The following is a 17,017-nucleotide window of genomic DNA, read 5'->3' as shown; positions in this document are numbered from 1 at the left end:
GTCTATGGACCAAGTCTGTCTGTCTGTCTGTCTGTCTGTCTGTCTGTCTGTCTGTCTGTCTCTCACACATACACACACACACACCTCTCAAAACAGCCGCAGTAACAAAACCCTTAGACATGGGAAACAAGATAAAAAGGGCCCAGCTGTGTGTCACCTTGGCAGGAGCCTCACAGAAAGGATACATAGAAAAAGGTAGCAGCCTCCTTCGAATGCTGGTCTCCGAAGGCCCAGCTTGTGTGACACGTCAGGACGAGATGACCTGCAAAGAGACGCTGGAGTGAAGTCACAGCCTTCTAGTTTGTAACGACAGCCGTGTAATTTGGATGCATCACAAAGCAAGCAAACATGTGAATGTTAAGAATGATGTCCTCCTCCGCCCCAGTGTTTTATGAAAAGAGACACGGGTTAAAAAGATGATAAATAAAAACTTTGAAACCTTGAACTTGAAGCGACGAGTGAATGAATGTTTCTGGGAACAGTCTGTTCACACTTTCTGGCCATTTCTCCTTTAGGGGAGGGTGCCTGTTTCCTTGTGCTATCATTCTGGTGTGGGTTCTCCTCCGAAGGTTCATATGCTCAGAGCTTTATCCAAATCTGGTGGTTTGAGGGGTGGGACCTTTAAGAGGTGGGGCCTCATGAAAGCTCTTGGGGCTTACCCTGGAGGGGAGTGGATTAATGCTATCTGGGGAGTGGGTGGACTGCCTCGTTTTCTCTTTTACCATGCAACCTCCATGTGTGTGTGTGTGTGTATGTGCGTGTGTGTGTGTGCGTGTGCGTGTGCGTGTGCGTGTGTGTGTGTGTGTGTGTGTGTGTATGCACACATGTGCCACAACATATAGACACTTGAGTGTCTGTGGAGGTCAAGGGTCTGTCCCTGTCTTCCACCTTGTTTCAAATAGGGTGTCTTGTTCACTACCACACCCGTCAGGGATTTCTCCATCTCTACTTCCCTGTTCCCGTTAAAGCGCTGAGATTACAGTGCTACTGTGCGAAGCTGTATGTGGGCTCTGGGAATCCAAACCCAGGTCCTCACTCTTGTATGACACACACTTTACCCGCTAAGCACTTAACCCTGTCTTTTCTTTGTATGTGACCCAGTGTCAGGGCATGCGGCACTGAGCACCCTCAGGGTGGGCTTCAGATGCTCTTGTAAGAGGCAAGAACTGCAGGAAAAGGTAAAACTCCAGGGCAGGAAGCAGAGGGACCATGTAGGAGTTTCCAGAGCTGATCAATATCACAGAAAGTGCTGGTGTCCTGTGCAGCATTGCACACACCCATGTGGTTGCAGTATAGAGTATGCGCGTGTACACACACACACACACACACACACACACACACACACACTCTGCAAGCTCAGCAATTGCTTAGAATGTCACCTGACTTGAGATCTGACCATCCACACCCAGCTATTGACTGGAGAGCCTGGGAAGTTCATGTCCACACCAAGGCCTGGGGTGTAAGAACCACTGTAGTGGTATTTGCTCCGCCCATGACCTTGGGCTATAGGGCCCAAACAGTGCTTCCTGCTGTTGTATGTGACGTCTGATTAGGGAAGGGAGAAGGGTCACATCATGCCCCTTCTCCCTGCTCTTGCCTGTGAGGTGGATTCGCTTCGGTCAGATCAGAGGACGACTTCTGATCTGTCTACTCCATTCTGTATTCGTGAGTGTACTTCCTCAATTTATATCTTAATAAATCCCTATTACCCACTTAATAGACTCACATGGATTGATTGTAATAAACCACAGCCGGTGTCCAACACCTAACAGACAAGGCTACTTGTGGATATTCATCTGAGCAAGTGCTCCTCAGCGAGGCAAAGGATGAATTGCTAGCATGGCAGGGAAAGACACAAAAGAACATACCATGTGTGTTGGCCAGGCTTTTTTTTTTTTTTTTCCTTTTCTATTCTTTTCTTTTTTATTAACTAAACAAATACAAGCTAGGGCTATCTGGGAAGAAGGAAATCAACTGAGAAAATGCCTCCATCAAATTGGCCCTTAGGCATGTCTGTGGGGACATTTTTCTTGATTAATGATTGATTTGGGAGGGTCCAGTCCACTGGGGATGGTGAGACAGAGTGTCCTCGTTTATGTAAGAAAGCAGGCTGAGCAAGTGATGGGAGAAAGCCAATAAGCAGCACCCCTCCATGGCCTCTGCTTCAGTTCCTGTCTCCAGGTTCCTGCCTTAAGCTCCGGCCCCGACTTTGCTCCATGGTGAATCATGGCCTAGAAGTTATGAGCTGAAACAAAGCAGAAACAAACCCTTTCCTCCCCAAGTTGGTTCTGGTCAGTGTTTTACCACAGCAAAAGAAAGCAAACCAAGACAATGTGGATTACACCTCTGGCCAGGGCCAGGGCAGACAGCACCTAGCTACAACCTTTTTGGTTGTGAGCCTAGACTTTAACAGCTGAGACATCTCTCTCTAACCCAAATACAGACTTTTCAAATTTCCTAATGGTTGCCTTGGGAGAGGAGGAAAACTGAGTGGGCAGGAGGGAATTTGGTGTGTGTGTGTGTGTGTGTGTGTGTGTGTGTGTGTGTGTGTGTGTGCTGGCAATGTCTGATTTGCAGAGAGCCTTGGGTGTCACATAGCTGATAGAACTTGCTGAGAAATGGTTCATCCATTTCACTAAATAAGATTTTTACCTCTGATATCACAGAGCACTGCTGAATAGCCAATGGCACACATGCTGAGGTCTCAGGGGGACTATGCAGATGTCCACAGCTTCTTTTGAAGTCTTTCAAGAAGGCAAGATGGGAAGGAGGGCTGGAGGGACAGGGAGATACCTTGCAGGCTAACAGAGCATGTGTTGTTGGGCACGTGGGTGCTGGTTGTTCAATTCTTCCAACTTTTTCTGGCCACGAAGTTTCCCGTAATGAAACATCTATGTTGGAGGATGGAGTGTTCAACCTGAAGAGGTGCCATTAGTCATGGGCACACTAACAATCCAAGCACAGGGGAAGTGGAGACAGGAAGATCCCTGAACCCTACTGGCTACCAGGCCAGCCTATTTGGTGAGCTGAAGAGGCAACATGGCAGCTTGGGGTAACCACTGTGAGAGAGCACCACGTTAGATGCTTAATGCAGGAGAGGTTTATTCTCATTATCTCATGCAGTTCAAAGCTAAAGGTAGGTTTTGTTGTCCTGTACTGAAGCCAGGGTCTTGTAGATAGGAAGCAAGAATGACTCTCCCAAGCCATGCGCTGAGGCTAGAAGGTTTCTGGGTTGGTTTGTTTTTGATCTAAGCTCTCACTCTGTGATCCAGGTTGGCCTGGAACTCATGATGTAGCCCAGGCTGGTCTTAACCTTATGGCAATCCTCCTGCTTTAGCCTTCCAAGTCCTGGAATTACAGGTGTGTGACACCATACTCAACCAAGGCTAGAAGTTTTTAAGTCAAGGTGTCTGCAGGGCCACCCACTCTCTGAGGGTCTAGAGAGTCTTCCTCACCCTTCTGAGCCTAGCTGCAGGCTTGGCTCACAGCCATATGACATCCTCACCATGTATATCTTCTTCTGGCTCCTGGTGGGGCATGTCACCAGGAAGGTTTAGAAAACAATGGTTTCTTTATGCTGTGGGTGTTAGCCGCTGCAATAGGGCCGTCTTCTGTGACTCCTCCAAGCTCGGTCTCTAACTGGTTGAAGGGATCCTGGCAGCACAGACCAAAGCAGCAAGTCTCAGCTGGCCCTTCACCCCTCATCCCTGCCATCTGTGGTCTCCTCTGTCTAGCTCTGGGGTTCCTGGGCCCTGGGCAGCTAGCTAATGGCACCCAGAATGGGACCCTGGTGCTGTCCCTGGTTCTGACATAAGTGTTGGGAGGCAACTCCAATTTACCAGTCCTTTGCCTAAAAAAGAGGAATGGGGAGCTGGAGAGTTGGTTCAGTAGTTGAAAGCACTTGTTGATTTTGTAGGGAACTGGGGTTTGATTCCCTCACCCACATGGCGGCTCACAATCATCTGTAACTCCAATCTTAGGGAATCTGATGTCCTCTTCTAACCTCTGTGGGTACACTTGTAATCCCAGCACAGGGGAGATGGAGACAAGGGACCCCTGAGGCCCACTGGCTTCCAGACCAGGCTATTTGGTGAGTTGAAGTGAGTGAGAGACTTTGCCTCAAAAATCAGTGTACTCTCTCTCCCTCCCTTACTCTCTTTCCTTGGCTGGCTTAGAACTTGATATGCAGGCCCAGCTGGCCTGAAGCTTACAGAGATCTGCCTGCCTCTGCCTTCTGAGTGCTGGGACTAAACGTGTGTCCCACCATGCCCAGTCCAAGATGGACAGTTTCTAACGAACCACACCCACGTTGACTGCTGACCTCCACAAACATGGACACACACGTGTACCCCCTCCACACGAACATACACACACAACTGCAGACACACACCAAAAATAAATAAGTAAATAAACAAACACACAGTCCTTTGTATGGTACTCAGCAGAGTGTCCCAGGTAGGGTCAAGACCCACTGTCCTTGCTAACCCATGGCCCTAGGAACAGCAGTATGGGCCAGGGTAGGTTGGAAGAGGGTAGTCAAAGCCCACTTCCTGAGGGGGGCTGCCCAGGCTACAGGAGCCAGGTCACACTTTGGCAATTCATTTTCATTTTTTTAAAGCCCTTTCTTCTGCTAATCATGGCTACCATTGTTCTTGCCTGCAAAAATCCTGATAGGGAAAACCAACAGACCGCAAGCATCAGGAGGAAGTCAGAGTAGCCTGGAAACCAGGTTGGGAATCTCGTCTCCCTGGCAACCAAGTCCAGCCTGGGGAGAACAGGTCTCAGGCTCTCCATTTTCCGTGCTCCCGAGGGGCCAGCCCTCCCCTCCTCACACATTATTTTCTCTCCATTCTAGCTTCCTCCCGTACCCTGCCCCCACCCCAGCTCATGCATAAGCTAGGCCTTACCCACCTGTGCTTTCCAGTGTGGCAGGCAGAATTGCCTTCAAATGTAGGGGCTTAAAACAGCACATTCATTTTCTCTTGGTGCCTCTGGTAGGAATTCAGGTGCTTTGCTGGGGGCTCTGGACTGTAATCTCACATGAGGCTGGGGCTTCTGGCCCATCTGAAAGGTTGACTGGGTGGAGTCCACACCCAGACTCATTCATGGGGTATTGGCAGGTTCAACCCTTGTCAACTGAGCTGCTTCATGATGCGGCAGGTGGCTATACCAGGATTGGAACCATGGAAGTGCTGAGGGGAACCAAGACAGGAGCTATATAGTCTTTGCGATTCACTCTTGAAGGTGCTGTCTTTGTAAAAAGCAAGTTCATTTAGCTGGGGCTGAGGGAGGGGTGAGCAAGATCACAGACGGAGGATGTCTGAGGGTGGTGTCTGGGGGGGCTGCCCTGAATGCTCATTTCACCACCCTCTCCTTTACACTGAGATTTGGGGCTACAGGGACCTCCTACATCTCTGAACAGAAGTTTGTCAGAGGTCTTCATCTTGGAGATGGGCTGGCTGTGCTCCAGAAAGTCTCCCATGCCATCATGGACCCCTCACAGCCACACCCTGCCTGTATGGAGCTCCCGAGTCAATTAAAAAAGGGGGCAGAAACCAGCTTTATGCTAGGGCATCCAGAAATACTTTCCTATCCTCTGCCTCATGAGGGGTAGCATGGAATAAGAAATGGATGAGCCAAAATATGGCTAAAGATGGCCAGATCTGGACACTGTGCCCTGCCTCAATCCATCCTATGGCCCCTGTGGCTTTCTGCAATGCACAGCCTGAGCCACCCTCTGCTTTTCCCCATCTCTTTGTTTCCTCCCAGGGAAATCTGCATCCTAGGTGTCCTCTACCATGCACGCCACAGCCCAGGGCTGCCTTCCTGTTGGCCTGGCTACCCCAGTCTGCCTTTTTTTCCCAGCACCGGAGCCCTGCAGACATGACATCAGTCTTCTATCGCTGTCACAGGGAAGCATCGTGCTGGCATAGAGGTCTTGAGTGAGGACCAGTTGATGGAAGGTGGTGAGGGCAAGGCTATACTTGCTGGGTGCTCCCATGCTTTAAAACAACCCTTAGCAATCCCATCCCAAACAGTTGCTTTTTGCAACCAGGCAAGGCCAGACTGGACTACAGGAAGCTCTGATCACCATCCATCACCAGTGTCCTACACTACTCAGGGTTCTCCAGAGATGAAATGGGTGTGTAATTATGCAGGGTTATTTTAAGGAGGGGTTCCCATGATTGTGAGGATTGGCAATTCTAACCCCTGCAGGTAGGCCAACAGGCAAGAGCCTACAGGCAACCATGCCCAAAGCTAGGACTGGCAGGATTCCCTCTTGCTCAGGCACCCTCCAGTTTCCCTTCTATTCAGGCCTTCAGGTGATTGGAAGTGACCCACCCACACTATGGAGTACAGTTTACTTAATCAAGACTTATCCATTTAAATGTTAATCTGTGCTCTAGCGAGATGGGCCAGTGAGTAAAGGTTCTTGCTGCTAAGCCTTAATTCAATCTCTAAGACCCACATGGTGGAAGGGGAGAATTGACTCCTGTATGCTATCCTTGACCTCTGACCCCTGCCCTGCTGAGTAGCAATTTTCTCCTTGATAAACCTCCATCATGGGTTAAAGCTGGTTAAGACACAGGACTCAGGATGCTGTAAAGGGGGGGGGGGCATCTATCCTGCAGGGAAGCTCTTTAAATTCAGGAAATAAACAACACAAAGGCTTCAGTAAGTCCCTGAAACCAACTAAACTCACTAGGACCCTTACCTAGCAAATTTATATAAGCAGTGAGGACTACTGAGACCCACTCTCAGACCAACCAAACCACCAGAAAGAGACAGAGAGCAGCAGAGCTGCCTGGAAGAGGCATTCTCCAACCTGTGGATCTGCATGCAGGCTGTGCAGTGTGCTCGTGGTCTATGCTGGGATGGGCTTTTGGCAAGCCAGCTGTTTTTGAGTCATTTCTGTCTTGTAAGGGACACCCACACTTCTCTAAGAAACCCTGAAACGAGTAAAACCCATTGGCGTAACAAGTCGGACTTTGGTGGTATCTTTCCTTTGGTCTGTTGTGGTTCCCTATCTGGGGTGAGTAGATATTTATGTCTCTCCTGTAATAATGTTACACAACACACCCACAGCCATGGCACACCCCTAAGTCAATCAATCAATCAATCAAATGTCAATCTGGCTGGGTCAGGTGGCACTCATTTAGTCTATATAGTGACTTGAGACTAGCCTGGGCTGCATAGTGAGACCCTAAAGAATAAAGGAAAGAAGAGAAAAGAGAAATGCTGGCTAAATGTTAATCTCATCCAAAAACACCCTCACAGACATACCTAGAATAATGTTTGACTTACCATCTGAGTACCATGGGCCAGCCAGATGTCTCATAAAATTAGTTACATACTCTCCAACAGGAATTTTCTCACTTACAGACTAAGGTAACACACTGCAGTTCTCAGGGCACAATCCATGCCCCCTATACTGTGGACCGAAAACCATGAAGGTTCTGGTATCTGGTCTCCCACCTCATCTCCCTATAGATTCCCAGGCTCTCTGTCTGCCCACCCCACCCCACCTCATCCTGTGTTCCTTCCCGTCCTGAATCCTTGGTGTCTTTCCACTTCCAGCCTTTGCACGTGTAGCCGGCCCCACGTGTGGTCCCTTCATTGAGAGCTGCCTGTGGTTGCCCTGGAAACCTTCCTCTGAATCCTTAGCATCTAAAGGAGTCTAAAGTTCATCGCTCACTTAGCTGCTTCTTAACAATGCAGGGTCTTGGATCCCCCACTCCAGAGCTCCCTTCTACCTGGCACGTACTGATGCCCAGGTCTCCAACTCTCTAGAAGGCACATGGCAGATGTCTTTGTTTTTATAAGATGACTTAGATTTCTTTTCTTCTCCTCCTTCTTCTCCTCCTTCTCTTTCTTCTCCTCTTTCTTCTCCTCTTCCTCCTTCTTCTCCTCCTCCTTCTTCTCCTTCTTCTTTTTAAAGATTTATTTATTTATTTATTATGTACAGTTATCCAGCCTGTATTTCTGCCTGAAGGCCAGAAGAGGGCACGGAATCTCATTACAGATGGTTATAAACTACCATATGATTGCTGGGAATTGAACCTGGGTCCTCTGGAAGAGTACGTAGCCAGTGCTTTTAACCACTGAGCTATCTCTCCAGTCCCAGATTTCTCTCCTTATAAGCCAATTCTCTGCTCACTCTTACATTTGGGCTTCCCTTTATCATCATGCTCCTTCTTGAAATAGCTTCTTCACATGCTTATTTAATGAAGGGTGGTTGGTGGTAAAACCCTCTGAATTTTATCTGAAAAATATATTTATTTAAACTACAAAATAGCATTCTAATTGTGGGAGAGCCTGACTATAATCCCAGCCCTTGGAAAAGACAGAGGTAGAGGGATCAGAAGTTCAAGGCCGGTCAGGGCTATATAGTAAGTTCAAAGCCAGACTGAATAACATGAGAGCCTATCTTTAAAAACAATACCCCCAAACCCCCCAAAAACAAACACAGAATGATCAACCAAAAACTTGAAGTCAGTGTACTAGTTTTCTTGTTGCTGTGACAGAAATATCTACAAAAGCAACTTAAAGGAGGGAAGATATACTATGGGTCCCTGTATGCAGGGAGGTATCTGTCTACATTGCTTGGCACCAGGCTTTGGGGAGGAAGGACATCATGGCAGGAACATTTCTAGAGGCAGACAAGAAGCAAAGAGACAGGAAAGGCCAGAGGCAACTCCACAGGACCTACCACCAGTCCCCATTTTTCCATCCCCACCCCCCAGAGTTTTCAGAAAGGCTCCTTATAGTTCCACCAGCTGGGGACTGGCACGTGGAAGGAGGTAACCTTTATATCCCAAACAACAGTGTAGTGGTACCCACCTCAGAACTCCAGAGGCTGAGGCAGGAGATAGTGAGTTAGAGGTCAGTTTGAGCTATCGAGCATGACCCTGCCATAAGAAAGCAAAACCAAAAGAAGTATTACATTTGAGTAATAATAGGTGTGTGTGTTTTAGGAGTGCCAGGGAACCTTGAGACACACAGTACACTGTAGAATAATCAAACAAAGCCAATCAGCTTTTTGTCCTCTCAAGTTTTCAGTGAAGACATTTAAAACACTTTACTAATAAAAAAAACCACATTGTATTAACTGTGGCCCTGGACTGTGTAACAGATCTTAATGACTTACCCTCCTGTCTAAGGGAAACTGTATCTCTTGGTGCCCTGCTCCTGGTGTTCACCATTCTATCTCTGCTCCTCAAATGAGATTATGCACACATTCCCTTTCCCAACATCCTGCCCAGCGCTTCAGTCTTGTAATCATCATCCTAATTAATGTCAGGTTGCGTTTCATTATAGCCTGAATTAGCGTTTCCCTGGTAACCAGTGATACTCAGTATTTTTCTACAAACCTGTATGCCTTCTTGAGAAGTGTCTAGTTAGAATCTTTGTTGATTTTAAGTCAGGCTATTTGTTTTCTTGCTACTGAACTGTTTTCTAAGCTTTTGGTTATCTGAAAAAACTTATTTTGCACTTAATTTTTGAAAACTGTGCATAAAATTCTGAGTTAGGCCAGGGGGTGGTGGCACATGCCTTTAATCCCAAACTCTGTGAGTTTGAGGCCAGCCTGGTCTACAGAGCAAGTTCCAGGACAGACGCCAGAGCTACACAGAGAAACCCTGTCTCGGAAAAAAATCTGATACTACTTCACTTTCTTTGGTTCTGATTGCTCTGCCACCAGATTCATTAGCATTATCTCCTTCATGTTTTAGATTTTCCTGTTGTCGGTGGTCTTTCACTAAACTGTCATTTGTTATATTACTTATTATACATTAGAATCTTTACCAACACTTACCTTCCACCAGTTCTGACTTATTTTAGGTAGAATGTTTCCAAACACCGACTTAGAGAGACTTCACTTAGACTCTCCTTGGCTCTCTGCACACAGCCTTTTGTAGTTCTTTCTGCTTCTCAATGTCTTATCTCTTGTGTTACATTCCTGATCACTTCTGGGCAGGAGCTCTACCACTGAGCTATAGCCTCAGCCTCTCCTGATGATTTCTTCAGATTTGTCTTCCAGTTCATAAATTCCCTCTTCATCTGTGTCTAATTTTCTGGCTAACTCTGCTGAGTTTTTTTTCTTCAACTACAGCTTTATTGAGATATGACACATTACAAAACACAAAATTCACTTTTTATTGGATACATTTCAGTGACTTTTAATTTATTAACTATGTTGTGTATCTATCACCATGATCTAGTTGTAGGCTATTTCATTACTACAAAATGAAATTTAATCACTTATTAATAGTGTCCTAAACTGGCCATTCTCACTCTGTCCCTCCCCCATACTTGGCTAATCTTTCTGTCTTTGTTGGATTTTTAAATTTTGGGCATGTAATGTAAATAAAACAGTTTTTGTTTTTATTTTGTTTGTTTGTTTGCTTGGCTTGTTGTTATTGTTCCTTCTTTCTTGGTGATTGACTTCTTTTACTGAGAATTCTTCCAAGGTTTCCATTGATCTTTTATCATTTAAGTGAAGTTTCAAGTTTTTCTGTCTTTCAGATAAACTTGCTGTTCAGCTTGTGGTTACATGTTCCTTCTTTCAGTATGTCTTAATAAGTACATTACCTTTGTGTTCTAGGATTCATGTTTGCTGTTGGTGCTTTTATCCCTGTGTGACTTTGGTTTTGCTAGTAAATCTAGGCAGGCCATCGGCTTTTTCAAGTAGTGGTCATGATGAACAGGGTTTGTGGACCATTCACTGCTGGCAGCCTGCTCCTTGCATTTCCATAGAAAACACTTACCTAGAAGGCTCACCAGGCCTCTACTCTGCAAGAATCCAAAAGAAGGCTCATCCTCTGAGCCTGCGTATAGGCTCAGGCTCCGCCCACACCTGTCTCTGTCCATCAAGTTGGCTCTGGGCTCCACTATGGTATTGACTGTTTTGAAGGGAAGAGAATTGTGTATGAACTAATTCTTATCCTCGGCGCTCTCTTCATCTAGATCCTGTCTTCAAAGTGTCTAGTCCCTCTCTTCCTTTGTGAACCACTCAAGTGCTCAGGCTGTTTGATCTCACTATTGGCCGAGTCACCTAGTGACTGGAGTGGCACTGGGCAGGAGGCTCTATCGTTGTGTGTTCTCCTCACCTGTAACTTAACACCCAGACAGCGAGGAGATGTGCACCTATATGGAAGTAATGTATATGCTGTTTAGAATAAGGAGAACAGACACTATGCTCTCAAACTGACAGCCCGGTTGTCATATCTAGTAAGGATCTGATATTCATGACAGTCATTTGTCTGGTGTGAGGTTCATGGACAGAGAGGGGGCAGAAACCAAGGTCTACCTAGGGCTTTGAACTCAAACACCTTTACTCCTGGAAGAAAAGGAACTGTGGCTGGCTACTCAGAGCCCAGGAGGGATGGAAGGACAGGTGGAACAGAGCGCAAGGTGTGAATCTGGCCAACCCTCCCTGTACTCAGATCAGGATTGTCACCTTCTGGGTGTGGGTGTGGTTGGTGACAAAAGTCCCTGGGGCTGGGTTGCTGGTCGGCATCAGGGGCGCTCTTAGGAGTAGACCTGGCTGGAATAATCGGAAGCGAGGTGGAGGTTGGGGAGGGAGGAGCCCCAAGGCTGGGCGTCTGAACCCCACGACCGCTACCTCCCTCCTTCGCTGCGTCTTTGTGCATTTCGTTTCCTTTAGCAGCCAAAGCTCTTCCGAGAATCTGCAAGGGGACCACAGCCAAGCGGAGGGGGAGGATCCTCCCACGCCGGGTAGGGAGGTGGATAGGGGTGGGGGGCAGCTGCGGCGGGAGCGGGAGGCCTAGAGGGGGCGTCGCGCGCGGGCGAAGGGAGCAGAGGCCGGGTAGGGCGACCTGCTGCGTGGCCTCCAGCCCCGGGCGCCCCCCGCCCCGCGCGTCTCCCAGCCGCGCGCGGCCCCCGCCCCAGCTCCGCCCCGCCCCTCGCGCGGGGTCCGCGTCTGCGGCTGCGTTCCCCGAAAGACGAAGCTGCGCCCCGGTTCCGGTCCGCAGGGAGACCGAAGGGCATCGCTCCCCGCGCCGCGCCCGCTGCTGAGCCCGGAGTGCGGACACCCCAGGGATGTGAGTGCGCCCCCGACCCTGAGGCCCGCACTTCACGCCCCGATTCGCGGTGAGCGCCGAGGCGCGCGCGCGGGGACCAGGGGAGGGGACTCGGCGCGGGGTTCCCGGCCCCCCAGCCCAGGGGTGGGGACGAGGACGGGGACGCGGCGTGCACCCCTCCCCCGCCGGCAGGTAAGGTGCGCTCCCTCCTCCCGCCTTTCCTGTCCGGACGCACCTACAGCTCCCTGGGGAGAGAAGACACCCGCAGGTGCAGGGTGAAGGCTGCGGGGACCTCGGGCGGCCACCTCATTGGAGAGGGCAGATTTCTCTTCCCTGGCGGGGAGGCGGTGGGTGATGGTGGATGCTCCGGGTGATGGGTTGGGGGTGGGGCATCTCAGGCTCCTGGAAGGACCCCCTCCCCTCCCCTCGCGCGCTTTTGATTTCTGGGGATGGTCGCGTCCTCAGGCTGGAAAAGGGAAGGGTCCTTGGCGTTGGGTCTTTTGACCGATGCTATTCCCCTCCAGGCCTGCGCCCCAGAGGACCCCTGCCTGTAGCCCCCGCGCCTCTCTCAGGCCCTCTCAGAGCATGCTGCCTGCAGCCATGAAGAGCCTCGGCCTGGCACTGCTGGCCTTGCTGCTGTGCCCCTCGCCGGGTGAGTCGGGGGCCCGCGGGGAGGGGTCATGTCTCGGGGACCACCACTCTTATATCTTAGCTCCAGCCACCGGGGCTCTCCCCGCACCCGAGGGCATCAAGCGCCTTTCCAACGGGCTTCTGGTACTGCGTAGAGGTCCACCGGGCTTCCTATTAAGTAGGGTGGGCCTTTCCTGTCTTGGAAACCACCCGTCTTTGGGGGTGCTGTGTTCAAAAGGAAGAGGATGGGGGAGGGAGGATGTGCAGGTACTGCCACAGGGTCAGCCTGGAGGCCCACTCGGGTCTTGTGGGAGTGGAACTCATCTATGGGCATGGTTCTGTTATGGTAGCTGCAGCAGGTTGGGGAAGAGGGGGTGCAGGGTTTGGCTGTCCTGGACTGGGTTCCTCTGGTCAACCCCCTCCCCGTGCCCTGCCTAGCCCATGGCCTGTGGTGCCAGGACTGCACCCTGGCCAATTCCAGCCATTGCGCCCCGAAGCAGTGCCAGCCGACCGACACCGTTTGTGCCAGCGTGCGGATCACTGACCCCAGCAGCAGTAAGTCTGGACCTGGTAAGGGCACTAGGCTACTGAAAGGTAGCTCTGGGGAGAGGTCAGAGATATCCTCTGAGTTCCTCTTGCCTGGAACAAGAGCATGAGTTTGAGGCAAGACAACACTGGCTTGTTCCTCCCTGGCTCCAAGTCAGAAACTGATCTGGAGGATCCTGGGTTCGGGGGAGGGAGGGAAGGGGAGGAGGAGGAACAGAGCTCAGGTGGAGATGGACCTTAGTCTCATGCCTTCTTCTTTCCCCCAGGCAGGAAGGATCATTCTGTGAACAAGATGTGTGCTTCCTCCTGCGACTTCGTTAAGCGGCACTTTTTCTCAGACTATCTGATGGGGTTCATTAACTCTGGGATCTTAAAAGTCGACGTGGACTGCTGCGAGAAAGATTTGTGCAACGGGGTAGCAGCAGTGGGGCGCAGCCCCTGGGCCCTGGCTGGGGGGCTCCTGCTGAGCCTGGGGCCCGCTCTCCTCTGGGCTGGGCCCTGAGGCCCCTCCCTCCCTCCCTCCTGCAGGGCTTTGGAGCTTGTCCCCTGAGCGTCTTGCTGCCCCTCCCCAGCCTGGCCTGGCTAGGGCTGAGACAGCAAGGGCTTGGTATCAAGGTCTGTGGCTCTCTCTCCACCTCCCTAGATGTGAGCCTTCTCCATTTCTCCACCAGCTCCATATCCCAGGCGGCTGGACATCTCCAGGAGACCAGACATCCTGGCAGGAAGCTGGGGTCGGGGGGAGGGTGAGGGCAAGGGACTGGGACCCTCCAGGTCCCCAAGGGGAGGGAGGCTAAGCCAGGGGCAGCCCAACAGCCTGGCTTGAGGGGCATTAACTACAGAGAAATAAAGTCACTTCTGAGTCTTGTGCCCGGGTCTGAGCCTGGGTGTTGGATGTGGGGCAGGGTCTTGGTAGTGGGCAAGGGCCAGCCCAGGCCCTGAGACACCTGATAGGTGAGGATATGGTCAGGGATTCGGGGCGGTGGGTGTATATGCTGGGGCACCTGGAGATGCCCTGAGTAGTGCTGCTTGGGGCTGGGAGCTTGGGAGGGGACACTTAAGGAAGGCGAGGTGAGCGCTGAAATGGACAGGATCACAATGTGGGGCTGCGGGGGAGGTGTGAGAACTCACCATGGGTGTGAGAGGTGCTTTTAGATGCATTCCACAGTGCACATGGCCAGCCTGCGTGTGTGCCTTGCTGCCCGTGCCAACAGACCACAGTCAGTGTCTGTTCCGCTCACAGTCACATGCTCGCACTCACAGGTGCCTGCACACACAGGCACCGAAATATCCTCACCAGCATCCCCATCACCTCATGTGTGTCCAGATGCACATTCACACCCTGCCTGAGATGCACATTTGCCCAATTGCAGACATGTGTGCCTGTTCAGCTCTCTTTTGCTTCTAACCTGCTCTGAATCCCCAGGTGTTTGGATTTGGGTGACTGAAAGCCCTGGGGTGGTTGAGGGCTCTGGGGTTGCTTCAGATGAAAGTGGAACCCCCACTTCCTGGGCTCTGCCCCTTCACTGGATATCTGCATCCCCTGCCCCACTCTGAGCTGGGGTCCCACATGGATGGAGGCCTGAGGCCTGAGGATGCTTGTCCCCACGCAAAGGTGGTAAAGGTGGGAGAGATGGGGGAGACTTGTACAGGTAGATGAGCTCTCCTGGTCCGTCTGTCCCAGCTACTGGTCTTCAAACCCCCCTATCCCCGAGTCCAGCCCTGCCTCCTGCTGCCTGCCAGATGTTCCACAGATAGTTTGTGTGGCCAGCTCATCCTGAGATACTGAGTGGGTACCCTAGGCATCCTCAGGGGCCCGAATTTTGGCCAGTGCTCCCCCACAATGCCACCTGTAGCTGACCCAAACCCATGGTCATGCTGGGTCTGGACCCGCCCAGAAAGGGAACTAGTTCCTGTAGGATCTAGCCTTGACATTGCTCCGGGTTACTGTGCATCCGAGAGTGGGGGTTCAGGTGGGTAACTGGGAGGGGGAGCTTCCTGTCATCACTGGTTGCTGACGACTGAAATCTTCCGTGGAAACAGCCAAGGCCTTGTCCCTGGAAGGAGGTGGTTCCGTTTGCATTTGAACTTGGCAGCCATGGGCTGTTCTGCCTATCACCTCCTTCTAAAGTGCTGCCCCTGCTTATGCCTGGGGCCTGGGGAGCTCAGAGCACAGCTGGTGCAGGGGAAGGATGTATATGGAGGGAGCAGGAACACTGCAAGTGTGGATGCCTGGGAGAAGTCCTTGGAGCCTCTGGAAGGCCAAGCTGCCAGCTGGAGATGAGCTTGGAGCCCGCGTTCCTTCAGGCAAATCTTCATGTGCCAAATACATTGTCTGAATGGTCGTTAAGAACAACCGGGAGCAAGATTTTGGTCTTGTCAAGGAAATCCATGAAATTAGAAGGGAAACTTTCTGGTTGTACCCCCGAGGGGCTTCTGAGGGAGGGGCAGCAGGCACAGAGGGTCGGGCCCCTTCAGCAGCCTTACCTGAGCTGCCCATGCCCTCATCTCAAGGAGAGTTCCAGTGGCCGGTTTTGGTGTGGTATTGGGGGGCCTTCCACAGTGGTAATAGGTCCAGGCTCTCAGGACAGGGCTGAGTGTTCCCTGTATCCCTGGCCTTTACTTTAAAAAAAAAAAAAAAAATTACATTTAGTTTTGTTGTAGTGTGAGTGCGTGCCATGGTGCACGGGTGAAGGGTAGAGAACAACATGGAGTTGGTTTTCTCTCTTTCTATCATGTAGGTTCTGGGGATAAAACTCAGCATCAGGCTTGGTTGCAAGCACCTTTATGGGCTGAGCCATCTCATATCCCCCCCCCCCCCCCCCCCCGTGCGCCCTTTCTGCTAAGAAACTCCTTAGCAGACTCCTTCCAGGGAGTTATAAGTGACCTGTGGTTTTCAAGCGCTCATGTGTCCTGGAAATGGACAGCTCTGGTTTAGTTAGCCACCCCTTAGTAGGGAAGAGAGATTGTTTTCAGATTTCTGTTGCTGGCTTCAGAGGGTCTGTCCTTGTCCTCCTGTACAGTGGTTCTCAACCTGTGGGTCATGACCCTTTTCCCTTTCACAAGGGATGCAGATCAGATATCCTTTATGCCAGATGTTTGTATTATGATTCACAACAGTAGCAAAATTACAGTCATGAAGTAGCAATGAAGTAATTTTACAGTTGGGGGCCACCACAACATGAGGAACTGTATTAAAGGGTCACAGTAGTAGGAGGATTGAGAACCACTGTGTCATGGGCTGAGGTGATCAGATATGAAGGGTTGATTCTGGGGAAGGGAGAAGCAGGCAGAGAAGAAATCCTAGGCAGAAATAGGTCCTCTAACACGGCGATGTCTCTGTCCTCCTAAGCTCTAATGTCCTTTCTGGCTGTGTACTGTCAAGGGTTTCTGTCCATCCAGTGGATACAGGATAGAGCCTTGAGGTTCAATAGCCACAGTGTCTTTTGAGGAGCTCCTGATGCCTTCCTGCTGACCTTGGCCTCTTTCTGGCATACATGACTCTTTGTAGGTCTGGCAGTTTGGTGACTACTTCCTTCTGCCTTGCTCTATGCTACTATGTGTGCGCTCGGGCTGGACACATTGAGGTCTATCTAATTCTTGTACAGTCTGGGGCTTCCTGACTCAGAACCGCCCCTGTCCTCCCGTGAACCTGCACTCTGTGTTCTTGGAGGTTGACAGATTTGGTAGCTACACTCAGGCATCCACCCACCTGAGCTTCGTTGTGGCAGGAGGGAGTTCTTCCAAGTGGCCTCTGTCTTTCAGCGTCACTTACGAAGCAGCCCGATTTCCACACTGATTTA

At 50.7% G+C, this 17,017-nt stretch overlaps 1 protein-coding gene across 7 annotated transcripts; it reads left to right on the top strand.

The window, feature by feature from the left end:
- The first annotated feature begins 11,572 nt into the window (after positions 1 to 11,572).
- Positions 11,573 to 14,090, top strand: LOC118597010 (lymphocyte antigen 6H). Of its 7 annotated transcripts, none has more exons than XM_036208239.1 (5): positions 11,573 to 11,736; positions 11,994 to 12,111; positions 12,566 to 12,693; positions 13,110 to 13,241; positions 13,484 to 14,090. In XM_036208239.1, exons 3-5 carry the CDS (start codon positions 12,627 to 12,629, stop codon positions 13,717 to 13,719), a joined length of 435 nt encoding a protein of 144 aa, XP_036064132.1. In that variant the 5' UTR covers positions 11,573 to 11,736; positions 11,994 to 12,111; positions 12,566 to 12,626; the 3' UTR covers positions 13,720 to 14,090. The 7 variants fall into 7 exon arrangements, with proteins under 7 accessions (XP_036064132.1, XP_036064128.1, XP_036064126.1 ...); XM_036208233.1 differs by having other exon boundaries at positions 11,666 to 11,736; positions 13,110 to 13,226; XM_036208237.1 differs by lacking the exon at positions 11,573 to 11,736 and adding an exon at positions 12,283 to 12,388 and having other exon boundaries at positions 11,758 to 12,062.
- Positions 14,091 to 17,017: the final 2,927 nt, after the last annotated feature.

The sequence above is a fragment of the Onychomys torridus genome, chromosome 16 (genome assembly GCF_903995425.1).
Source record: "Onychomys torridus chromosome 16, mOncTor1.1, whole genome shotgun sequence".
NCBI lineage: Eukaryota > Metazoa > Chordata > Mammalia > Rodentia > Cricetidae > Onychomys > Onychomys torridus.
The sequence above is the reverse complement of the archived record's forward strand: the minus strand, read 5'-3'. Positions and strand labels throughout refer to the sequence as shown.

Excerpts from the sequence above, each read along its gene's own strand:
- LOC118597010 (XM_036208234.1), top strand. Across the intron at positions 12,694-13,109 it reads GCTGCTGTGCCCCTCGCCGG|CCCATGGCCTGTGGTGCCAG; the intron begins GTGAGTCGGGGG and ends TGCCCTGCCTAG. Across the intron at positions 13,242-13,483 it reads CAGCAGTAAGTCTGGACCTG|GCAGGAAGGATCATTCTGTG; the intron begins GTAAGGGCACTA and ends TCTTTCCCCCAG.